Source organism: Melozone crissalis, unplaced genomic scaffold (genome assembly GCF_028551555.1).
Source record: "Melozone crissalis strain CALT ecotype California unplaced genomic scaffold, PUWL_Pcris_2 ptg000013l_1, whole genome shotgun sequence".
Taxonomy (NCBI): Eukaryota; Metazoa; Chordata; class Aves; order Passeriformes; family Passerellidae; genus Melozone; species Melozone crissalis.
Genome location: NW_026535791.1, coordinates 60,063,420 through 60,089,578, shown reverse-complemented (window position 1 = coordinate 60,089,578; position 26,159 = coordinate 60,063,420). Strand labels below are relative to the sequence as shown.

Genomic DNA, 26,159 nt, shown 5'->3' with positions numbered 1-26,159 from the left:
GTTATTGTTTCTGGTCTGAACTCATTTATATTATTCTCTGTATTTGATTTCAGAAGAAATAATGCAGGAGACAGAGAGAAGGCACTACAAGTTATGCTTCAAGTCCTGCAGACATGTGATCACCCTGCTCCAGACATGTTTTGTTTATGTGGGAGGATCTACAAGGATATGTTTCTTGATTCTGACTGTAAAGATACCAACAGTCGAGATCATTCCATTGAATGGTAACAGGAAAAAAAAAAAAATCTGTTTAAAAGCATTTTCAGACTTTTAACTTCTGGTTGTAAAAAGCAGGGCTGTAATAATTAGAAGATCAGTTTTTCTATTTATCTCTGTTTTTCAGGGTCCTGTTTGAATAAGTGGTTTACCAAGCATCAGATCTGTGTACATGCATTTCATTGCTTCTCTTTATAAACTCTTCTGGAAATTGAATGATGCACTTTATTGGGAGGGATGGTGACTAATCTCTGTCTTTATTGAGGAAATATACAATTGGTGTGTCTTAAGACCAAAATGAAATACAAGTGAGATCATGGAGCTATGTTAGTCCTCTGTGCAAGGATGGTTTCCATGCTGTATCCCCAGGAAAAGCAATGATCTACTGTATATAAGGAAAAACAGTGATAAACTGTGTTATAAATTTTCTGAAGACATTAATGCATGCATATGCACACAGGCTCTCACTGACATACTGTTCATATAGATGTGTTTGTATAATCATATTTGTGAGTACAAGAATTTTAGCAATGTGGGTTTGAACTGTAATTGTGCAATATTCTCTCCCACCCCCTCTTTTCCCCCATACAACATGGGTGGGTAGCAGTAAACTTGCAAGCTTCAGGTGGATCTCTTGATCCTCCACCAGCTAGTGGCAGGCACTCAGCCTGTGTCAGCTGTGTCTCACTTACCTTTAATGAATATGAAACTTTAAAACAAAGGGTTTGGGGCCATTGGTGCCAACTAGTCATACAACCCTTTCAGTAAATCAATAGTTTAAAATACCTACCAAAACTATGCAATATTTCAGTTCTTCTAAAGAATAAGATTTGAGCTCTTGACTCTTCTTTGCAGGTATCGCAAAGGATTTGAACTCCAGCCAACTCTCTATTCTGGAATTAACCTTGCAGTTTTGCTGCTTGTTGCAGGACAACAGTTTGAAAGCTCAATGGAACTGAGAAAAATAGGTAAATAGCCACACACAGTGCCACAGACAGGTTTTCTGCCTCTCTCCCTATGAAGAAACAAAATACTTGCAGTGACGGGTTGCATAGACACAAGGGTGATTCGGGCTTTTTCTGGTGGGTCCTGGATGGCAGCCTAAAGCACAGGGATCTCAAAGGCACATTTTCCTTCTGGTTGCCTTGGAGCAGCTTTCTGGTATCATGGCCCATCTAAAGGGCCCCAGAGATTGGAGAACAGCAAAGGACCAACTTTAGCAGCATCTGTAAACTGCCTTTACTGCACCACAGAGATTATCCCGTTGCAGAACCAACAGGGCACAAAACCAGGAAGACACAGGGTGGCCCAATTCTCCTCAGGAATGCCAGGAAAGGGTTTCTGTTGTCACTGAGTTGAGATATCCACAAGAAGAATTGCCTGGAAGGACCTACCAGGAGAGTTACTTGTTGTCTACTTAGAGTCAGTCTTCCACATATGTGCTAACTAAAATGCATCACTTTACATTTACAAAGAAATCCCATAATAGAAACAGATATGCAGATCTTCCTAGGGAGATGATAGTTGAACATTATATTTGGAATCTGGTCTTGTCTGAAATGCATATTTGAGCCTTAAAATGTTAAGAGTGCAAAGGTGGCTTTAAGTTGTTCCTCTGACCCTGCTCTGGGGTGGACTTGTGTGAACCTCTAGCCATGGATCTCTTGCAGTAAATGCAGATGAGGACACAGATTTGTGCATCTTACACTGAGAATCAGGAGGCAGATAGCACAGACAGGAAGTAAAAGAGGTTTTTCAGCCCTGTGTTGTGGGGGTTCTTTACTGGAGGTGTGATTTGCAGATCCTTCCTCTGTATTGTGCAATGTTATTTTCTGGGGAAAACTTACTCCTCTTTATTTTCATCAGTAATGCTTAATCAAGTCTTAAATTAGTCTTTTACTGATCAACTTACCGGTTAAAAACTCAGAAGAGTATTTTAGTGATAGAAAATTGTGGTTTCCAATTGAAATTTTACAGGTGTACGATTAAACAGTTTATTGGGAAGAAAAGGAAGCCTAGAAAAAATGAACAATTACTGGGATGTGGGACAGTTCTTCAGCGTGAGCATGCTGGCAAATGATGTTGGTAAAGCAGTTCAAGCAGCAGAGAAGCTTTTTAAGCTGAAACCTCCAGTGTGGTATGTGGTAGAATGCTGTTTCTCAAGTACTAAACTGTGGGGAAATACACAAATTTTAAAAATCTTGCAGTTGCATGGATAACTTAACTGGATTTTTCCATCGCAGATTGTTTGCAACTCTTAGTTTATGCTATGTTCTTTTATTATGAGAAGGAAGGGGGAAGGTGAAAAATTAAGTTATCCAGCGTTGTCATGTTATATCCCATTGAAGCATGTATTTTATAAGAAAGAATTTGGATATTAGTAATGACTCCTTGTGAAGTAATTGTGAAAAATTGTGAAACCATTGTTTTCAGAGTTAAGATAGCTGCTGCTTCCCTCCACTGTCTTCTAGTTCATCATATCCTGTCTAATCCCCATGTAACTACTTGTGTAACCATACCCATTTGCAAAAAGCTATTGTTCATGAACATCCATGGGAGCTTATGACTCAAGGCTTTGTCTAAACTTGCTATTCTTTCCAGAAATCTGTAAAAATCAACACTACCATTTCCATTGTTGTAGCTTTTAAAACACATTTCATTTTGGACGTCTAAGTCAGTGAAGTAGTTTTAGAATCTGGTTGAATTTTGTTTTCTCTCTGTTAACTCACTAATTCAATACATTCTAGGTACTTGAAATCATTAGTTCAGAATCTGATGTTAATTCAGCGTTTCAAGAAACTCACCATAGAACATTCTCCTAAACAAGAAAGATTGACTTTCTGGCTAGATATAATTTTTGAGGCAACGAAAGAAACAACTAATGGACTGAGATTTCCAGTAAGATGTTATGTCCAAACAAGTTTTGTATGTTTTATGTTTCTGGATAGGATATTACAAGAACTGGAAGACTCTAAACATAATACTTAAAAATTTAACTGCCTGTTGTTTCATTGCATGAACCAAACTCCTGTACTTTCTTAATCTTTCTGCTATAAAAAAAATTAACTCGCCAACCTAAAAGCATTCTAAAAAAAACTTGTAAGTCTCCTATAACAAATTGTGATACTGCTATTCTGTTGTTCATAAGAACACAGACCTTTCCTGCCTAGTCTTGGCCTCCTGTCTCCCTTGAAAATTTTTTAGGTCTTACTTCAAAGTTACCTTTTGTCTATATCTGAGCATCTGAAGATACTGAAGTGTATTAGCTACTGGTTTATTGAGGAAAAATGCTCTCTGTCTTCAGGTTTTGGTGATAGAACCAACTAAAGTCTACCAGCCTGCCTATGTTTCAATCAACAGTGAAGCAGATGAGAGCTCTCTGTCTTTGTGGCATGTCTCTCCCCCTGAAATGGTAAAACTGTCAGCAAGTTTGTTAAATTTACTGATTCATTTTGCATAAAGCAATTATTTACATGTAGACTTTGGAACACATTACAATAATTTTAAATTTGCTACATTTCTGTGAAGCCCAAGCCTCAGCATCTCTTGTGCAGATACAAAAGTTGACATTTTGCAGAGAAAGGAAAATGAGTGACTGTGATTAGAAATCAAATGGTTCTGATGTCACTCAGATTTAACTTTTCTTGACCATGTCTAGTAGAAGTGCATGGGTTGTTTGGTCTGCTCATAATATTTCTCATTTGAATTCTATGATTTTAGTTAAGATGCAGGTCAAAGATTAAAAGTAAAGCCCAGAATTCTGTTCAATGTTTTAGGCATTTTAAACTTTTACTACTGTAATATTTGAAACTAGAAAAAATGGCAGCCTGTGACAAGTTAAGTGTCAAGGAATAGAATATTTGGTGTCTTGTATTATTGGATAGGGCACAGGGGATTAAGAAAGGAGTAGGCACAGTTATAGACAGTGTCTGCTCTTAAAAATGAGAAATAATTTCAGTTTCACATTGAAACACTTGAAATCTGCAATGTATTTTGCTACACTTTCTTAGTATTAGAACAACATAGATGGAGAATAGACCAAAAGCATAGAGACAAGGTGTAAAAGAAGCTTGTTGGAGCAGGACAAGACCGCATGATTACCTGGATCTCTGAACAATTTTTCTTGTACATTTTTCTACTTCACTGTTTCAGGAGGATGTGTCTGACGCAACTTTGCTTTGTGGAACAAATTTTTGATGCATATCTGACATTGCTAAAAAAGATCCAGCTCATAGCTATAATCAGATTTATGGAGGGCTGCAGTCCTAGACACAGGCTGTCCTTCCTCTGTTTTGCCTCCAGTGTGTTCCTGGGCCAAAGCAATGGCTCAAAACCTCTTAGGGAGTTTGGTGAATTTGCCTTTTCCCTTTGAGCCTAGATAAGAGTGGGACATAGTCTGCTCCATGTTTAATGCGAAATGTAGATGTATTGCATCAAAACATAATGTTTGGTAAATTGTGCTGCACAATTGTGCTGCTAAACTTACTCTTCAGGTTGAATTTACATGAGGAAATGTGGCCTTTGCTTCTACCCTGTGTCATTCATATTCATTTTTTCCTCAAAATGAAGGAAAATAGCAATGTATGTATAAGTTATTTACACAGGTATTAATCTTATTTCAAAATATGGGAGCAGGGGGGAAGAAATAAAAAGAGAGAGAAAGAAGGAAAGAGAGAGACATGTTGGAAAACCTTTCTTTTGCTTACCATGCTGTGACTTTGTTTTCAGTATTAAGTCATTAAACTGTGGTTGATTTTATCTCTTTTTTCTTTACAGAAACAGATTCATGAATGGAATTTTACAGCTTCTTCCATTAGAGGAATAAGGTTGGTATGTCAGTGAACAGTTCAGTGTCTTTTTGTGTGTGTTTTGTATTTCCCGTAAGTGCAAAGTCTGGATTCTACCTTAAATCTCTCTCTTTCAATGGCCTGTTATAAAAGCTTGTTCTGTCCAGCCTGCCTTGAAATGTCACAGAAGAGTTTTCCTTTCCTTGCATGGGCAGAGGTGTACATTTCTCATAGGAGCACTCAAATCTGAGAGGGTTATTGAGTGTCTGTATTCTCTGGTAGACTTTTTTGTTTTCCATGATGTAAGTGATTTTTGTAGATTTTTTCTAAATGTTTCACTGAAGTTATTGGCATCTCTGCATTTAAAAACATGGAGGGCAGAAGGAAAGAAGAGCCATTAGTGCTTCTTGCTTCCTTCCATAAGTGAAAGAAGACTTCGTTTTCCTTTAAGTAAATGGAACCATAGTATCTGTTTTCTCTTTGGAATTCAGAAATGCTGCTGATATGGCTTTATTTAAATGCCTGCTAGCTAAAACTTGAATTATTAGAGAACTAATAAATGAGGCATAAATGTAGTTTTTGCTAAGGACAGAAAATAATTCTTAAGCTGTAAGTAGACTACTAGTGGAGTTTCTCAAGGACTAACCTTTAAATAGTTAAGACAGTTCCATTTTGTGATGCTTAGATCAATGAAAACACTAGTCACAAGCAAATGAGTCAAAATATTAGAACCAAAAAAGGTGAGAATATTATATAGAAAGAAAAGGATTGTTCTGAGAACTGAAAGGATAGAAAATATTCACATTTGGTGTTAGTAATTGCAAAATGCATGACTACATTTAGAAGGTAGATTATGTATTTTAAGTTGGGCTGCTTTGCTGCCGGAAGGGTGAAAGACAGAACACCAGGAGAGGAAAAAAAAAAATTAAACCCATCTCTTCTCTAAATTATGCAGGCTGCAGCTCAGAACCAGAGGAACTGGTAGTTCAGGGAACATACAGGGAACACCAGGTGGGCTTTTGCCTTCTCTCTGAGCTCCTGAGTCTCTGCACTGGTGGATCTGCCCTTTCTAGGTACATCTGTTGCTGTTGTCTAGGAACACTTGTGACTGCATAAGCTTAAGTGCTTGACAAACTTCTGATTCAAGAACAAGAAGAAATTCAGATACCTAATGGGTTTTGTAGTTCTGAAAGGAGGGGACTTCTAGGCTTTGGTCTTGACTAAGAGTGCCTAAAGTTTTACATCCTAGGTTTGCCTTCCCTGAGATTGCATAAATTACACAAGCAAGTAAGCTCAGTGAAGTGGTATTTCTCTGAGTAATATCGGTGGCAGTTGAAAACCTGAAAGTGTGGATTTGGACATAGATTCTATAATAACTTCAGTGTTTTCTTCTTAAAGAAAAAGCAGGCTTTGTTTAAATGAATTTTACATGGTATTTTATTCTATTACTCCAATGCAATGTGAATTACTGAAGTCTGTGGAACTTATTAAGAATGATTCAGCATAAAGTTTCTGTACCACATTAATTAACTTCAGTCAACACAATGCACAGAAATTAATCTTTGAGAAAGATAACTTTAATCAAAAGGAAGCAAGCAATTAATTTCATTTGCTTTGATTTTTAATCATTGCTGAGTGATTAAAAATTCACTGTACTACAAAGCTCAAAGAGGCAATCTTTTTTAAATTTATTGGAATTATATGTTTGCTTTGTATGTGACAACTTCAAATTACTAAACTTTTGAAATTGTGTTCCTTTAAAAAAAAAATTGTGGTCTAATTTAAAATACACTCTTATCAAAACTCCTAAACTGTATTTATACTAACCAGTTCATCTTATATACCCCATACATGAAAATGTTTATAATGCAGTATTGTTACTTAGATTCTGTCTTGACTGTCCTATATTTGCCCCTGGGAGAGTCACCTTGTTTTGTCTCTTAGTTCTAAAGTCTGATATGTGCTTGTCTGACTTGTTAGAGTGGAAATTGCTATACTAAATGAAACTAATGAATGGCATAGTTATTATTTTCACATATATCTAGAAAATTTTTCAGGCAAAATTCAGATTTTTTTGAACATTTTCAAGGTAGCCCTTAATGGTGCTTCAACAAGCAACATCAATTGGTCATGTAACATGTGGCAACTTTGCTGTGGGCTGTCATGTATTTTAAGTAACTGGCTCAGCACAAGGTATGCAAAATAGAAGAGTTTGAACAGATCAGGCAAGAATCTAAGAAATTTTAATAACTTAAGGCACAAAAATACCTTAAGAAGCCTAACAACTTGGGATTACGTAGCAAAATACTTCAGTGCAAATGGTTGGTGTAAGAGGTTCATTCTTAGATTTATTTTCATATTGACACTGTGTTTTATGGCATTTCACTTTTTGCTTCAGTGCATTTATATGGGATATATATGACACTGGCATGACACAATATGCAATAAATAATCCCTTTTTCAGAATTATTGCTGCAATTTGGAGTAAATACTGGTCATCCCAAAACTAGTTTGTCAGTTTTAAGGCCATTAAAAATATAGACTGAGAAGGATCTGTTACACTGTTGGTATTTCCCAGTTCAGTTGTTTTTGTAGATGCAATGGAATTATACAAACCTGAAGTACTTTTCAATCTTAAAGGAAAAGTTTTCTCTTTTAATAGCTAAATTAATGTCAGAACAAATCACTTTCCATTGAGGTGTCATCAAGTACCATGGAATCTGATGGAATTGTGTAAAAGCAGAAGTGGAGATGAACAATAAACCAACCTCAATACACATCAGTATTTTACCAAAGTAAGCAGCAGCTTATTTATCACAGTGGAGGTAGGATCATAGAATATATAAATAAAGTGAAAACTCCTAGTTATAAGGAAAATATATGTAATTACATAGTGCTTCTCTGAGGTAATTAACTGTGAAAAATAAATTTCTTAAGTGTTCTTCATTAAAAAAAACCCCTCCTCATTGCCCTATTTTTTACAATAGTTATAATCAAAATAACGTTTTCCTATTGTGAATTTTACAGCATTTCCAAGTTTGATGAACGATGTTGTTTTCTTTATGTCCATGATAACTATGATGACTTTCAAATCTACTTTTCTACAGAAAACCAGTGTAGTAGGTGAGTTCAGTTTATGTGAATGTTGCATGCCTCATTTATGTCCTAAATAAAATTGATTTCATAAAGATTGAAAACCAATATTTTTGCTTGAGAAACAGATTATTTCTTCATTTATTTTTTCTTGATGAAGAAGCAATATAAACTTGGTGATGCTTAAGGTGATTAGAGCCCCCATTATACTTCCTGTGTGATTCTGGTTAGTTTATCTACAAATCATTATGTCTGAAAAAGGCTTAACCAGTTTAATCTAAATTACAGCTATTGTCTTATTTTCCTTTATCATGGTCATGTCATGTAAGGTGCTACATTTTTTCATGTTCCCTTTTGTGTCTGTTCAGTTTGATTTAAATAAGAGTAAGTGTAACGAGAAATTCTAATTTAAATTGTGTCAGAGACCTGTGTTACCGATTGCACCTGTAGTTAAATGTTTTCTAATGATCTGTTGTCTCTAAAAAGTAAGCAGGCTAACTGAATTTTAGGCCCAAATCTTTACAGACTAAGTTCTACCTTATGACTGGTAGTTGCAAATACACCTTCTGAATGGTGTAGGAGGGAGTTGTTAATACACTTCGGTTTTGGAGCATAATGGTACATTCACTATTTCTTGCAATAATTACTACTTATGTATTACATGGAATAAACTCAGGTTAAAGGAAATTACTGGTTTTGCAGTGTGCATTGCATAAAAGGAAACACCAAAATTAATGTTACCTCCTCAGCCTTAATTTGGCAGTGCAATTGGTGTCTCATGAAACATGGCCCCATTTTTCATGCCATATTCAGTGTGCTACAGGAGTCAGTTCAAGAGATGTCTCTGTTATTTAATAAAAGAGATATAAGAAATGAAATTATTAATATTTTAAAGATATTTAAGTAATTGCTAACAATTTCTTATAGAATTTGGAAAAAAATAAGCGGCTCAGGCAGGGAACTACAGGAAAAAATGTTCTTGTACTTAGGTATCTCCACCCCGGAGAACTAGAAATTAGTTAAAACTCTGTTCTTCTAGCTACATTGCTACTTTTATACTTTTAGCTTTTTGAATGCCTGACAAAATCTACAACATCTGATTTTCTGAAATACTGAGTAATCACACTTGCAGCCAAACATGTACTGAAAAATATTTGAGTTGAATCTACCAAGATTTTACTAGGCAATTGCAAAAACGAGCAACTATCAAGTTCTGCTACAGCAAACATAACAATTTTATAAATAATGAGGCTTTTCAGTAGTGTTTGATGTTCTTCATCATTTAAAATGGGATAAATATGGAGAAAGTCAGTAATGAAAGCAAGCTGTGAACATGCTAGTCAGTTTATTAGCTTGAAAGCAATGCCCAGCTTGCAAGAATCTGTTTAATCTGCTTCCAAAAGGGTATTCTTCTTTGATCTTGTGCTTTGTATTTCTTTTTTTAGATTCTGTGGTTTAGTGAAAGAAATTTTGTCTGATGCAGTTGGTAGTACTTTGGAACTAGAAGGAGAAATAGATGGAGACACATTAGAGGTATGTCAAGGATAAAGGTCTGAGAACTCTGAAACTCGTTCTCAGTCTTCCTTGCACTTTCATATCAGTAAAATAGAAAGATAAACATAATTTTAACTGCTTAATTGTATATGCAATTTAAATTCTTTCAAAGTTATTTGTACGTGAGATTTGCATTCATTTGAAAAGACACTTTTTTAATGAAGAGGGTCTGTTACTACTGTAAACTGCTTAAATCCTTAATGAAATGTGTTACTGTGTGTATTCTCTTGTAAACAATGTACAGATAAGAATCAACTGTTATCAGCTGGCTCAAGTGGATAAGAAAGATAAAATATTAAATAAATGATAAAAAAAAGCCATTACAAAGGTACTTTAGTTTTTCTGCCTGGTACTTGACACCATTACTACTCCAAGTAACTTCATTTGACAGGCTTCTGTCCCAGAGATATTGCAGGTGTTATTGCAGATTAATACACTGTGCTTTTTTCTTATTACTGTAACATCCATGTTAGGGATCCAGTAGCTGTAGGCTTTCTTTCTAATTAGCACAGAGAGGAAAAAAAGAAAAGCAAACAACTTGGAAAGGGTTATTCACATTTCATATGGATTTCATGTGAATCCAATGTTTTCATAAGAGAAAGTGACTCATAGCAGATGTCCACATTGAATACATAACCCTGTATTTATTATTCTTCTTTTTATTTGTTTTGAAATCTGAAAAGCCACCATAGAAGGTAGGTTGTACATTTCATTTGGACAAGCAAATTTAATCAATCAATTAATGAGCATGGAAACCCTCCTGTGGCTTGTTTGAGCTGGGCATCTTTCTGATTGTGTCTCATTCCAGCAATTCTCTTAGGCCAACCATTCAGAGCAGCTGTTCATGGTAGTGAGCTTTGTAGGACTTGAGGCTTCAGGGGATGAAAAAGAAAATATAATGAACTCTCTGCTGTACTGCTAAACGTAGTTTCATTAAGTGGGAAAGATGAGTTTGGAGTTCGTTTGGCCACAGAATTCTTTCCTCAAGCGGAAAGGACAAATACACACATCTGTTAAGCCCTGTTTAATACATCCATCTGTGGTCTTGACACAGCTTCAGGGCTCTGCCTTGGTAGAGACAGGGTATTAACTATAGCTGCAGTTCTTTATATTACATAATTATGTACTCAGCTAACAGCAGGGCTATCTCCACACAACACAGTCTGTTCAGCTGTGTAACAGTCTCTCAGAGGATGTGAGCTCATCATGGCTTGAGCCTTTTAAAAACTAAATTGAAAAAATCACTGACAATGCATAGGAGGAAGCAATCCTGCATGAATGAATGATATATAGAGATGTGACTACAGAAATGAATTTTAAATCTTTGAGCTATATCATTCTGCCTATCTTGAACTTTTCACAGTTGTCACCTTGTACTTATTGTCTTAGCTTATGACAGTGAAACGGAAATCAGGACTTCTGAAGGGGAGAAATAATTAGTTTAGTGTATAAACGAAGAAAGACACTTAATGCCTTTCTGCAGCTTGAGATCTTACTTTTAAGAGGTGACAATGAGAAAAATGCAGCTTTATGTGGTCTTGATAGGTTCCACTAATACAGAGAAAACAGTTCTTGCTGTTAATAAAACAGTTGTTTATATTTGGGGAAGAGGAGGAAATAACCTACTGCAAATTCTGGGGGAAGAAAATCTGATTTCAGTCAAAATCTTTAAGAGCATGTTGTTGCAAGGGGTTGTATATTTTATGTATAAACTGCAGTCTAATTTTACAGCTAGCAAGTATTTTGAAGGAGTGTAAATGTTGCAGTTCCTTCAGCCCTGGGGTATTCACTTCCATATATTGATAAGAAGTTGCTATCACTTTAAGAATACCTGCTGTGCCCCAATTGGATAATCTAAAGAACACTGCCTTACAGAAGGTCAGATATGAACACTTGTTTACTTGTACCTACTGGTTGGATTTCACAGCCAGTGGATCACTTATTCAGATTTTTGGCAACCAACAGTGGTTAATTCAATATTTGTAGATGTTGGGATGAAAAGAGGCAAATGTAAAGTGACATCAAGTATATACAAGTCTATTAAACTGTCTACTAACTAACACTGAACTCTAAATACCAACAATTTTTGTCTATCATGGGACCCAGACTGGAGAACATAGATTTCCCCACAGTAATTAAAGGGTTGGCTTAGGACCAGTGTGTTGCAGATGGGGTTGCTGTCAATCCTAAATTCTGCAATGTGACTGCTGTCTTTTTTTTTGCACAGTTTTATGTCATATGATAGCTGTGAAAGCTGGATGTGCTCCTACCAAAGAACCTGGCAAGTTTTGCATATGGCGTTTTGGGTCAGTTATGCCTATCGTGTAACGAGATTATGTTGTGAACTGTGAAGTGCTGAAATGTGGTAAATGGAGCTGTGCTAAAGCTGTGCTTGCTCCAGTTTAGTTCCACTGAGCAGAATATGCTGTTAGGATAAGTGACAGACGGGTTTCCTTTAGCACATTCCATACAGCAGCATGAAAGTTGCCATCTTTGCCGAGGTGAAGAGGGGGAGTGCGGATACTGCGGCAGCAGAGCTGCCATGTGAACTGGGAAGGCACATCAAAGGAATTCTCCAAGGCTGCATTCTGTCAGAGAGTTACATTGGACAAGGCAGAAAAAAGTGGTCATTGGCAGAAAAGTCCGTAGTTATGGCCATTGTAAAAAGTTTTATTGTTTGTTTTTTTAATAGGGAAATCACATGAGGCCACAGAGAATACCCTGCAGTTTTCCCATATGGGACATCCTCTTGGATGTGGGAAGATACTAGGGGAGATCTGAGTACTCCTGACAATATCTGAGACTATGAAGTTGTCTAGTTCCTTTTATCTTTTATCGGTTCCCTGATTTGAATCATGGATGTGCTGTTCAACCCAACTTCCATAAGAAATTTGGTTTTATATAGTATGTGGGGTACACTTCCATTAAGCATCATTCATTCCTTTAGAGTAGGATAGTTCTGTCACAAGGTCACTATGTGAGGTGGTGTAAATTAGTGTAACTTTACTGAATTCAGTGAACCAGCATTGAGTTGTTCAGCTGGAAATATGACCAAGCACGTTTCAGCAGCAGTGGAAACCACCATTACATTTAATAATTTGTTGACAAGATGAACATTTTTTCTGCCCTTTGGAAAAATCTCATTGTGAGAGGGGATGTCCTGGGGTGACTATGTGGTCCAGTTACTTTTATCTATTCATTAAACCACTGATTTCAAAATTTTAGGTTATGTTCCATATATTTAGATGTTCTGAAGGCTCTGTCAGCAGTCCTTAGAGACAATACATGAATGGCTCCTTTTGACAGCAATGTTCCATTGAATTTGGTTTATTGGTATATTTCCTGTTTGGATCAATGCATATTTCTCAAAGCTGGTTAAGAAAGTTTGTATTACAAGCCAAGTAAGGTGGAAATTTTGCAAGTTGTGTAAAGCACGAGACTGGTGGGTAACCTGCTGTCCTCCAGCTGTACTGCAGCAACATCTTTGTGCTGGGCTAAACTGGCATTAACGCTCTCTGTAATGTCAAGTGTTAGTGATAACAATTTCTGTGCTACTTTGTCTTTTCTGTTTACAGTATGAATATGATTATGATGAGAATGGTGAAAGGGTAGTTCTAGGGAAAGGCACTTATGGAATAGTTTATGCTGGAAGAGACCTCAGCAACCAGGTCCGAATAGCCATCAAAGAAATACCTGAGAGAGACAGCAGGTAAGACCTAGTTCATTGTTATATACACACTGTGAACAAAAATGCAGTTGTTTTTTGAAAATTCGGCTCTTCTTGTCATGTATTTCTGTGTGGTTATTTTATAAAATACTGAAATTCAATTACTATTACTCCTACTATCCAAAAGTACCTTTTTGAGAATAAAGATTTTGTATTTTTGGGGAAAATATATGATACGTATCATGAATATGACAGTTTAATAATCTGTATGTATATCTTACATTCCAGGAGACATTGGTTTTAGGTTGCAGTTGTATCTCACTTGTATTCTTTTTGAGGAGGATGAAAAACATGAGAGGGGCTCTGGAGTCAAAGACAGTGCTATGTATTGATACAGAAGACAAACATATAAATTCTTGGAGGGCATGTTTCTCCACCAGAGTTCCTCTGAGCTCTGTCTCTGTACCTTTTTGGGATAGGCAGTGAATGATGCTGCATTTTAAGGTCATGGACAGGATGTTTGCTGAGAATTGGAGTGGTATCCCCAAGATCCATTCTGTTGTCAAACTAGCATTTAAGCATAGCCTAAAACCTTTTCCTGCATGGTGAAATAATCCTTGGTTCTTTTCTTTTTTTTTTTAATAGGTATTCTCAACCTCTTCATGAAGAGATAGCACTGCACAAATATTTAAAGCATCGCAACATTGTCCAGTATCTTGGATCTGTTTCAGAAAATGGGTACATTAAGATTTTTATGGAGCAGGTGCCAGGAGGTTTGTATCATGCTGAGTTTGGTCTGCCAAAGGAAAAGCATTTGGGACTCCAAATTGACTGAATGTCAGTAGATAAGCACTTAATGTGTTTGTGCACTCTGTATGGCTTTTCTGTGGGGACATTAACTGTATAAGTCCTTTTTCTCATAGAAAGTGTAAATTTGAAGAGTACAGGTCCCAGTACCCTCTCCCCTTTCTATAATAATTCTAAACCTAGAGAAAAGTCATTAAAAGTATTTGGTTTCAAATACTCATGTGTTAAAAAATGGTGGAGTTAGAGCTGTATAGTCCATTGAGCTCACGTGTCTGAATGATGACTGGAGCTTTCAGTGTAAGTTTCTCTTTGAGCAGTGGCACTGATAGACCAATTAAGTGCTGTTTTTTAACTGCTGTGTACAAAGGACTGCTATTCCCTAGGTAGATTAGCGATTAAAGTGAGATGTGTTCCTTGCTCATAATTTCCAGTTTCACTCCTCCAGCTTTCTCTGCTGGAGGAAGATGATGTGAAATCTCTTTGTAACCTCTGTACCTTGTTTCCATCTCCATTTTGCCATTTACTCTTCAGAGTCAAGGGTGTATCAGAATGAGTGTTAGAATTTGCATTATTTTAATTTGCAAAGTGAAAACAGAAATAAGAAAAATGGGGGAAAAAGTTCAGATTTTCTAAGAAAGGTCCAAACAAACATTCAAAGTGTAATTAAATGCATCCAGACCATTAAGGGATGTAGGGAAATTACTTCATTTTTTGAATCTTTGTGACCTTCTCATCTGACAGCTGAGACACTTTGACCTGCATCACTCATGCAGATGTGATGAAATTATACCAACACTTCCACTTGTTTTCCCACACTTGTTCACAGTGTCAGTTGGTGTTGTTTCCTGTTCATACATGCACAGTAAAGTGTGCTGGGATTAGTTGCTAATAGCAAGATATTACTGAACCAATTTAGCTATTTTAAACTCTGCAGCCAGTCTTAAAAAGGAACCAGCTGTTCATATTATATGAGATTCTTTGAGGAAACTTCACTTTAGAAAGCTGTCTGTTCCTTTAGCTGAATTTTTCTGGCCTTAAGTAGGCCTACTGCACTTAGTTTATTTTGTCCTAAATAAGTAAAACTGTTCTTTATTTTGCCCCATGATTTAAATATTTGTGTTCTTTAAAGATTAGTTTTATTAGAACTGGGGATGTGTAGATGGCCCATTTCCTACTCTGAACATCCATTCAGGGTTTTTTTTCAGTAGCTTTCTTTCCTGTCTCTGAATATTGCCAGAAGTTGATGCCATATTTGTAAAGAGGAGGCTCTCTCTAATATAGATTCTACCCTCCCTGCCTCAAGAAAATCAGCTTGTCTTTGCCCATACCTGTGTTTATGAAGTACAATGTACAACATGGTAGAGTGTTTCCTTTAGTCCTTGTTTCATTATGGGCTACATGGCTGCTAGTTGTAGTCTCAGCAGTTGTTACAGTGAAGTGAGGGGGATGGATCCAGCTCTGTCAGAACATTTATTCTTGTAATGGGAGTCGAATCTGACCTGGCAAGTAAGAAATAATCAGTCCAGAGCAGCAGCAAATTATTTGCTATGAGTGATCTATCAAGAATTTGGCTTAATCATGGGTACTGCTTTTCTTTTATGTTAGGGTGTTGAGCAAAGACTTTATCCAGACTTACATGTTTCATGTTAATTTGGGGAATTTGCCATCTTGATACACTTTCTTTTTAAACTCCTGTAGGCAGCCTCTCAGCTCTCTTAAGATCTAAGTGGGGCCCAATGAAAGAACCTACAATTAAATTTTACACTAAGCAGATTCTGGAAGGCCTCAAGTACCTCCATGAGAACCAGATTGTACACAGAGATATAAAGGTAATGTTTCCTTTTGTGTGTCTTTTTTGATTTGCTTTTTATCTTTACTTCAGTTAGTTTTGCTTTAATCTGAAGTAGATTTTTACTAGGATTTAATGGAAGCTGAAAACAAAAGGAAAGCATAAACCTTCTCCTGGTGCTCCTAGAATATTGCTTTGTGGAAAGGTGTATTACAAAGATAAGTGCAAACTTGAAGGAGTATTGAGATTGAGAATCTGTATTTTTCTGCCTCCCCCTCCCTGTTTGCTGCCTCCCTCTCTCTTCCTCCACCCTCACCCCCTTCCCCTCCTTCCCTCTCCTCTCCAAACCAGGGTGACAATGTTCTGGTGAACACCTACAGTGGCGTGGTTAAGATATCAGATTTTGGTACTTCCAAACGGCTGGCAGGAATCAATCCATGCACTGAAACCTTTACAGGTAAGATTAATCTAGCAGAGTGTTTAAGGGTTTTCATGACAGGCTTAGCATTCAAGCCAAGAGGCTCTTTGGCTTAGTGATGAAAACACTCTTGGGTGTCTGTTTGCAGGGCAGAGTAAATGGGAGTGTGGTCACCATAAACATAGGCTTGATAGCTTTCTTGATTTTTTTAAAAAATTTAACTCTCTTCCATTTTACTTTTTGGGGGTAAATTTTTTTCTTCAAAGTGTTCCTTAAGTAGCAATTGATAGTTGCAATTAGATATGGAAACACTTGAATTTAGCAAATTTTTCATTTAACAATCTTGAAATTAGTAACTTACACTTGCACACTTTCTAGATCTATGGTTAAAAGTGCAGAAAACCAAACTCAAAATTATGAACACTTTCAGTTTTGAGGTATTAATTATAAAACACAACCAACTAGATTACAACAGTAAAAAGAAGAGTTTACAGGAAAATTTTAGGCTGATGTGTTACAGAACAGCTTTCAATACAACAAGGTTTTAAAGACTTGTAATATTCAGGGGAAAAAAAATTGCTGAGCAAAAGGGAAAACTCCACATTAAGAAATGAGTATGTTGTCACTTGGTTTCTGTGATCAGTGGATGTGGGTAACATGGTGACTTTGCTTGTTGTATGGCCTTATGCAAAGGCTGATAGCACAAGCCTCTTACTTGCCTGCAGTTTAAGTAAATGCTACACAGACAATTCCATTAGTTGTGGATGGCTTCAGAGTGGAAGATAAGAGATAAACTTCACTTAAGTGAAAATCAAGACTTCCCTTTACCTCTGTGGTGGTATGTCTGCAGCTCCTCCAGCTTTCTTACAAAGGAAGCCATACAAATAAAATTAAGGTTCCAAAGTAACTTACCTTTCTCAGTTATTTTTACTCATTGTCTCATTATCACTTGTTATCATTCTCTTTGCCTGTGTTTTACATGCTCCTCAGTGACTTTTTTAGCAACTGGTTGTCAGTAGGGATGATATATGGAGAAATGATATCTTAAGAAAAGTCACCATACTGTAATAAAAGGAGGTAACTCTTTCCTTGTGCCCTTCTTTCTTCTCTTGCAAATTTTCAGCCCTGTTTGTGCCTTTGAGATGTAATTTGCCATGTGAATAAATACTTAAGTTATCATTTTGGATTTAAATCAGTAAGCAAGTAGCTATACCCCAGAGGACCTTAAAAGGTCTCAAGAAATTTGGTTTTGTTCTGTAATGCAGTACATAAACCCTAGATTTTAGGCATTATGTAATGAAAGCACATGGTTTGAAGATCAAGACTTCTGATGGTTTAAACATGACATCCCTCCATTCAAGACACACAGCCTGAGGGCAAAGCTGTGGCTTGAACTTTCATTCTGCAGCAGTCACATTCAATGAGCATATGATACCCTTGTACCTTCACCATATGTCCACTACTTGATAGTACACAGCTCTGTGGCAGTATAGTTTTATTGCATTCTTAAGAAGAAAAATAATTCAATTTAAATATGTTACAACAGAGCTGATAGAAATTCAGGTGGAGAAAGAACTGTGGTGTTCAAAACACTCTGAGCTTATAGAGGTTTCTGTTGCTGGTGGTGTGGGCTCTTCCTGTGAGGACACTCATTAGCTGTCTTAGTGAATGGTTCAATAACAGTGATACCAAATTGACCATTTTTAATTTAATTTTTTACTGTATTGTTCTTTATCATTATTATTACTTGTATTACACTCAGGTTGTCTACAGGCAGGATCTTATTTTGTCAATCTGTCTAATTTTAGAAATTCTAACCAGTTGGTTTGTTGGGTTGGATTGTTGTTTAGTTGTTTTTTGGGGGGTTATTTTTCTTTTCTTTGCCAACCTTGGATGTCCAAAATTCCAAGCACATCCAAGGCATCCTGGAATTCTAGACAAACTGTGATTTGCCTTAGTTATTGCCCTGTATTTGCAAAACTAGATTTTTTTCAAACTAACCATTTGAAATTCCCTGTCATTAGTGTTCTCATTATTGGGGTAAAATACAAAAAATTATTCTCATGACCATCTGTCACTTCTCAGATTTTGCCATCTCTTACATGCATAATCTTTAAAAGTTCGTGTCTGCAAAGATTGGATATAATTTTATTTTCTGGGGAAGCTATTGGATTATGTGGTATATAGACTTTCAGCATTTGAAACCTTGTGTTAGAAAGGAGGGGCAAAAAGATAGTTTTTAAAAAAGATGCTATAACATAAGTTTTTGTTCAGTTTTCAGTGCTGATATGGGAGATAAGGTATTTGGCTATACAGGTTGCATTTCACAATTTTTGGCTTGTTGAGTGTTGTGTTAATCCTCCATAATAAAGAATGAAGAATGTAACTTGACAGCTCTTTTTGTCCTGACCAGGAACCTTGCAGTACATGGCTCCAGAAATCATCGATAAAGGACCACGAGGATATGGTGCTCCAGCTGACATCTGGTCCCTGGGCTGTACCATTATTGAGATGGCAACAGGCAAACCTCCTTTTCATGAACTAGGGGAGCCCCAAGCTGCAATGTTTAAAGTAAATACAGGTTTTTGGTTTAGAGGCAATGAGTTGTCAATTATAGCTTAATTTCGTAATATTAATAGGTAATAACATTGTCTTACGTGGGTTGTTTTGCACAAAGCCATAGTCTGACCTGTGTTTTTAACTCTTGCTGATAGGTCCTCCCCTTCTCTAAGCTGAATTGCTCTAAGGGGTGATCAGTTATTTTTGTGCTGTAAATAGGTCATGACTCAGAGCAGCAATCTGAAAAATGAGTGAAGGCTTATGAAAACTAATATCCCCTGTGTTACTTTTTTCAGCTACTGCCCTTGGTTTATGATTTCCTTCTTGTAACCAGTCTCCCCAGTAATGACAAACAAGTTATTTCTGCTCCTTTAAGTAATTTTTGTAAGCCTCCTTCCCAAAGGAAAATGTTTTAGAGGCCCAGTCTCTGCAACAGGGAGGCAGGAAGATGTGGTGGAAAAGGGCAGGGGATTAGCTTTCCAGCATGTATTAAAGAAGTAAAATACTCTGCATTTTACATTCCAAGTCCTTCATGTCATGGCTTCCTCCTCAGTAAGCTGTTGTCTCTATTACATTGTTTCTCTTAGTGTATCTGTTTTCAAATGCAAAAATTAACACTTGAGAATCCTTCAGATAGTTTTGATAATAAAAGTTTTTAAAAAGTTACTTGTTCTATCTCTGTAACTAACAGGAATGTAACAACTATGATGTTTCAAATAAGTAGACTGAAAATTTTTGGTTCACAGTAGACCTTTGGTAAAGCACTAAAGTTTTCAGTTATGCTTGAGAATTCTCATTCTTATAGAGGGGAAAATAACTTAGCAAACGGCTTTAAATTACCAATGCTGTAATTTTTTCATATATCTTGTTGGAAGCCACTGTGTGAGCTTAGTATCATCATTAATGCAACCATGGTGGCAAAATCAAGTCTTTATCAATAGGTACAGAAATCTGGGCTGCAGTTCAGCATGACATGTAATGTCATACATCATACTAGGCCTGTGAGTTGTCCCATGAACCACTGCTAAAAGGCAATAAAAGGATTATTATGGGGTTTAATACACTTATTTTAGTGGTATAATAGGTCACCTTGGAGCTGCCAACTTGTGGCATACCTCAAAAGAAGCTGCCTAGGTGAACATGGTTTGGCTCACTAAAGCTTTCCTGAGGGAGCCATGGAAAGAGACTTTTCCACATCACTGTAAATGTCAGATACAATTCTGTTGGCAGATGCCTTTTAAGCTTATGTACCTGGCATGTAGTTGTGACTGCTGAATGAGTTACACATTTTATTTTCAGCACTGTTTAATGGAAATTTTTAGCATTCTTATTGCAGACTGCATTAATGTACCACAGGCAGGCATTTGGTTTTGTTTCCTGTTTCTTGCCTCTGCTGGGACCTATTTGAAATTGTGTCTTGCTAGGCACCATAGGTTACAAACCATGTTTTCTTTTTCTGTGTTATGAAAGTAAGCAAGCTGGAAGCTGAATTTGAAACAGGTTGGCTGGGCAAACATGTAAAAAGAAGTCTTGAAAACTTGGAATATTGAACTTTTGAGGTCCCCACCTCCACACACGAATGCTCTGTTGTGCTTAGGGCAGGTGAGGAGAGGGAAGGTTTAAGTCTCCCTGTGCAGTCACTTTAGAAATTGCAAATGACCAAAGAGTTGGGCAGAGTAGAGAAAAAGGGCTATAGTAAACCAAGAACTGGACAGGTCCTGGCTGGGTGTGCACTGTGTGGTATTTATTGTATGAGCACAGAATGTGTGCATCTGTGTCTTTGTGAAAAGAGTGCAAACAAATGGCATTCAGTGGAGACCAAGTACACTAGTGTTGCCATAGAATTTGCAGGTGGTTGTGACAAAACCTAGTCCCCTTGAGCAACAGACAAGCCAAGATCAGAGACAAGATTTCAAACTTCTTGGCTCTGGTTTAAAATTTTCCTAGATTTTTTCTTAGTGCACAAGAGTGAAACCTGGAACCAGAGTGCTGCCTGTTTGTGACACTGAGTCTTGAATGTGCTCAGATCATGGTTTGGAAGGCCTTAAAGCCCTATTAGCATTTTATTACTGCACTGTCATTCAAACAGAAGCAGGACTGCTCAGCATTTTTTCCTTCAGTTTGTATTCAAGCTGAACCAGTATTGTGAGCACTTAATAGTGCCACAGTTAATGCAGCTCTGAAATGAGATTATTTGAAAGCAGATGGCACTTCACTGCTGGGCTGCTGTCTCCCTTGTGGACACTACCTTTGTGCTTGTTCTCCAGGATGTGTTTTGTGTAAAGATGCCGAGACTACAAAGCATAATCTCTCCAGACATGTGGATACAGTGCACACAGGTTGTACAGCTCTGGCTTCCAAACAGTTCTGCCAGATTGACATTAGAGAATAAGAAGGCAGCAAGGAGCTGGAAAAATCATTGGGGAGTAACCTGTAGAAGTACATTTGTCATTACTTAAAGACAGAGTCTTAAAAGAGACTCATTTAATGACTTAAAATAAGAGTCATTACTTAAAGAATGGATGAACAAGGATCTTGTTAAAGCTTTGGACATCATGTGAATTTTAATTAAGTAACACTGAAAGACTTGAGAAGACATCTAGCCCAAGAGGGGGGATGGTGACAAGGTCTGGCAAGGTCAGTGTGTGTATTTGTGCAAGGAAATTGGTCAGTGGCAGGAGCAGAAGGGGTGTCACCCCAGGCTGTTGGTGATAGAGGGGGAAATTATGGGCATGAATATGCTGGAGGAGTCAGCAGGAGAGACACAGCTGTGAGCAGGGGTGATGGGAAACCTGTGCAGTAGCTTGAGGGGTTAGTGGCTGGTCAGAGGAGGAGTATTTGAAGCACTTGGTGTCAATAATGCCCAGATACCAAGATTGCCTGAAAGCAGATGATTAGATACATCCATACCTTGACATTTAGGTAATATCACATGGATGTTTACACTATGTTTGCCATGAAATAAAACAGGATTAGGACCTTGTTGTCACTTCACTTCTTGATATGGGATCTGGATCACTCCAAGAGTCAGGAGAAGTGTGAGTGACTGTATTATAAGAGCTTTGGCTCATGGTCTCCTTGACATAGTTTCATAAAAATTATTAGTATTTGTGTTTTACTTGCAGGTTGGGATGTTTAAGATTCATCCTGAAATTCCAGAATCAGTGTCTGCTGAAACAAAGGCCTTCATTTTGCTCTGTTTTGAACCTGATCCTAGTAAACGTGTTACAGCATCTGATTTGCTCAGAGATTCTTTCCTGAAGCAAGTGAACAAGGGCAAGAAAAGCAAAATTGCATTCAAGCCTTCAGGTAAAAAATTATCAGCCAAATCCAAGTCAACATCATCATTAAGTGTTATATAAAAGATTGGAATCATTAAGAACTTTCTTTTGCAAAGGACATTTATTGTGCCAGGAAACAGCAGGAACTCAGCTATTAAAAATATCTGTGATTTTTGATTATAAGTATTTAAATTTAATAATTCCCAGAAAATGAAGTGCCTTGCTTATTTTGTATTTTGCTTGCTGAAACCTCCCAAGATCATTTTTCCTCTCCTCAGAAATAAATGCCTCATTTGTAGTAAATTAAAATTAGAAGACTGACATTTGACAAAGACTTTCCAAAGCAGTTCTGCATTTTAGATTTGCAATTATATACACTTCAGAGGTCTGAGTTTCATAGAGTTTGACACCTGAAAATGTGGGTCTATTAGGTGTTTGGGTCAGCGTTTCAAACTTGGTACATAGCATTGAAATTTGGGATAAAGGTGCTAAAGTAGCTGTCTAATGGGTTGTTCTGTTTTATCTGCATAGCATGATTCTTCTTCCCTCCTCCCCCAAATATATCAGCCACGTGCTCAGTGATAAGGAGCCTTAATATAGACCTGCCAAATAAATTAAGGAACTGCCGGTTTCAAAACAGGGAAAGCCATTGGTCTGGCTGCTTCTTTCACCTGTCTGCACATGCACACGCACACACACACATGCACACACAGTCTCCCAATGCAAATTGAAGTCCTTCCTATTTTTTAGCCCTTTCTCTTGGGACAGCAGCTCTCAGTTTTCTGTCCTACTGAGATGCCTTTCACCAGGTTTCATGAGGTGACATACATTGTTTCACTTCTGCGACTGTTTCACCTCAGCCATCTGAACATCACTCATGTGCCATGGAGTATGTAAGAGCTTTCTGAACAACTTTCAACTTCTAGCTCTCATCCTTCCCTCACCTCCAAGAATTTGTAGTGACAAGCATCAAAAACTTTTGTCATATTTTAGCTCCTTGGGTATGTTGATCTTCAGTTGAGAGAACATCTTTACCTTCCCTGCCATACAACTGTAAACTGGCAATCAGGATTACAGTAAACTCTCAACATCTGGTTGGTTTGGTCTCATCTTTGGTTTGGTTTTTTGTTTTGTTATATTTTAAATTTTTTCTTATTTTTAAGATGAATTGGAAAGGGAGAGGAGGTTTCCTTCAAGCCAGTGCTGAGAGGGAGGGTCCTTGCTAAGGGCAGGGGCACATGTGAGTGAGGCAGATATCTCAGGTATGGAGAGGGCAGTTTGATGCCCATTAGAGGCATTAAAGATGAGGAGGACACATAGTAGAGTGGTCTCTGCTTAGAAGGACACGGCTGTGGTGGAGCAGCAGATGAACTTCTTGGTTCAATTCAGGCTCTTCAAACTGCTGATGTCCATTTGAGCCACTTTTAGGGCCAGCGCCAAGGGGGATTGTGTGTATGTGTGAGAGAAGATAACAAAATAGCATTTCCTGTGAGTATCTGTGCTGTCTTTGGGTTTAGCAATTAACTTGTTAAAACCTTTTATTGCTTGTTCATGCAATGATTTTGAATTGTGTTTCTGCTTTTTATCAACAAGGTTACTTCTCCCTCAGCCATTTTGCAAAATGAGGTCCTGAAGTCGGTGAAGATGATCACAGCTGTTGAAAGCATGTTGCCCTTTTTGGCCTAGTTCTGTCACCCATTTTACCATGTCTGTTCCTAGATTATACTCGGAACACATCCCTGCCCCTGCCCATCCATGGGGAGCAGGCTGGCAGTAGCAGCAGTGAGCACGGCTCTGTTTCACCAGACTCTGATGTACAGCATGAGGTGTTTTTTGAAAGGCCAAAGAGATCCATTTCAGAGATTCAGACAAAGCATCCCATTTCTCATTTACTAAGGTAAAATATTTGCTTCTCACTTGACACCCTTGAGGGATTCTGTGGGTGTAATTCATATTTTATTTTACCTGATGGCAATTTTTTCACATAATGGTTAGGTAAACACATGTGTTAATCAGGAAGTTGCATAGACAGATTACCAGTTAATGTAAACATTGTCTATATTTAATAATGAACAATCATTCCTCTCCTTTAAGGTTTCCATGTGCTTTTACACTTTTCTTCCTCCTGTGAGTAAATGTCAGTGGTCTTATTGATTGAGTTGATATGGATTTAGGAGTTAAGTGAGGATTTGACCCTTCCATGTACTCATGACAAAATGGGAAGCAGAAATACAGTTCTGCTCCTCCAAAACTGCAAAGCAATACTTTCAAATGAGTATGTTACAGTATGAGTCCAGAAAAAAATGAGTGGTTTCAGCTTTCCTCCCCCAAGCTGACATTAATGCCAGCTTCTTAGCAGGGGGAAATCAGCCATGTGGGTTTTGAGTCAGCAGAGGATCTGAGCCATCATCTGTCTCAAAAATAGTATTTACCAGTCTGATCAATCTGCTGCTGTAGTTTGAACTGAGTTTTTAACCCCAGAAGTGTCCTTGCTCCCTTCTGGCAGTCCTGGTGCCTTGTTAATGCTGAGTCTCTCTTGTGCCTGTGCTGGGTGGCTGCCACAGCGTCCCTGACGAGGGCTCGGCCTCGGAGGACAGGAGCGCCTCGCCCTCGGTGGAGGACAAGGATTCCGGGCTGTTCCTGCTGCGCAAGGACAGCGAGCGCCGAGCCATCCTCTACAAAATCCTTAAGGAGGAGCAGGACAAAGTTGCTTCCAATTTGCAGGAGTGTATTGCACAGGTAATTTCACTTCAGCTCACCTTTTCCCATCTCAAAGAGAAAATAACGAGCCAAGACGTATTCCTTTTCTTAAAATAAATAAATGAAGATGTTTGGATATATTGAATATATGAAGGTGTTTGGATTGTTCCTTCTGAGTATCTTTAATCTCTGAGACATGTAACTGTGTGAGCTGTTTGCTATTGTGTGAATGGGTAGCAAACACCATCTTTTAGCTGCTTGGGTTTATATGAGGGAGAGGTTTGGGCATTTGATGGATTTTGGAGGGCTGAGGTTGATGGGTTGGGTGGTTTTGATGATGTCTTTTCTTTTGGCTTTTAAGGATATGGAGCTAAAACACCACATGGTAATAGGTATATTCTGCTTTAAAGGTAGACACCTGATTAACAATTTTTAAGAAAATGTTTGTTAACTAGGTGCCATGATCACAGTATGTGAATCTTAAGAAAGCTAAGGTAAATTTTCTGAAGGGGGGAAGGTGGGGTGGGAAGGTTTAGTTACTGTGAAGAGGAGCAAGAAAAAAAGTCATAGAATGGTTAATGCACACCCAGACATTGCCACACACCTGTAACAGCCTTTCCTTCTTAATGTCTTAATTAATGAGAAATTAATGAGAAAAGGAGACTCAGGGGTGACCTTATCACCCTCTTCAACTTCCTGAAGGGTGGCTGTGGTGAGCTGGGGGTCGGTCTCTTTCTCCGGGCAACAACAGACAGAACAAGAGGACACAGTCTCAAGCTGCACCAAGGGAGATACAGGCTAGAATTAAGGAGGAAGTATTTTACAGAAAGAGTGATCAAATACTGGAATCATCTACCCAGGGAGGTGGCGGAGTCACCATCCCTCGATGTGTTTAAGGGAAGACTGGATGTGGCACTTGGTGCCATGATCTAGTTGAGGTGTTAGAACGTGGGTTGGACTCGATGATCTTAAAGGTCTCTTCCAACCTAAAATTCTGTGATTCTGTCTGCTTGTGATGAGCCTCTCTGGTGAATGTGACTTTTGCTCATACCGCTGTCAGTGATTTTTGGGCAATCTCCAGCACACTTGCTCGTGACACTGTCCCATCATTTATTCTTACTAAAGCTCTGTTTTTTCACCTGGACTGCGCTGCCATAAAGGGGACCATGCTGACTCTCGGTGTGGTGTCCCCAGCCAGCTGTTGACATTTGTGGTTCAGCTGTCAAGCCCTGCTGCTCCATGGTCAGCTCTGCACAGCCCAGGGTTTGCTGCTCCCTGTGCTCCCTTC

The 26,159-nt window shown here is 37.9% G+C and overlaps 1 protein-coding gene across 1 annotated transcript in view; it reads left to right on the top strand.

Moving 5' to 3' along the window:
• Positions 1 to 26,159, top strand: part of MAP3K15 (mitogen-activated protein kinase kinase kinase 15) — an 80,659-nt gene that overhangs the window by 49,677 nt on the left and 4,823 nt on the right. Inside the window, exons 7-22 of the mRNA XM_054271883.1 lie at positions 54 to 224; positions 1,072 to 1,184; positions 2,194 to 2,353; positions 2,964 to 3,114; positions 3,521 to 3,628; positions 4,993 to 5,042; positions 8,031 to 8,126; positions 9,542 to 9,629; positions 13,226 to 13,359; positions 13,963 to 14,090; positions 15,823 to 15,953; positions 16,265 to 16,370; positions 18,745 to 18,902; positions 22,016 to 22,199; positions 23,891 to 24,068; positions 24,736 to 24,910. Of these exons, the coding sequence (XP_054127858.1) occupies positions 54 to 224; positions 1,072 to 1,184; positions 2,194 to 2,353; positions 2,964 to 3,114; positions 3,521 to 3,628; positions 4,993 to 5,042; positions 8,031 to 8,126; positions 9,542 to 9,629; positions 13,226 to 13,359; positions 13,963 to 14,090; positions 15,823 to 15,953; positions 16,265 to 16,370; positions 18,745 to 18,902; positions 22,016 to 22,199; positions 23,891 to 24,068; positions 24,736 to 24,910 (2,131 nt within the window). The remainder of the gene's footprint in view (positions 1 to 53; positions 225 to 1,071; positions 1,185 to 2,193; positions 2,354 to 2,963; positions 3,115 to 3,520; positions 3,629 to 4,992; positions 5,043 to 8,030; positions 8,127 to 9,541; positions 9,630 to 13,225; positions 13,360 to 13,962; positions 14,091 to 15,822; positions 15,954 to 16,264; positions 16,371 to 18,744; positions 18,903 to 22,015; positions 22,200 to 23,890; positions 24,069 to 24,735; positions 24,911 to 26,159) is intronic.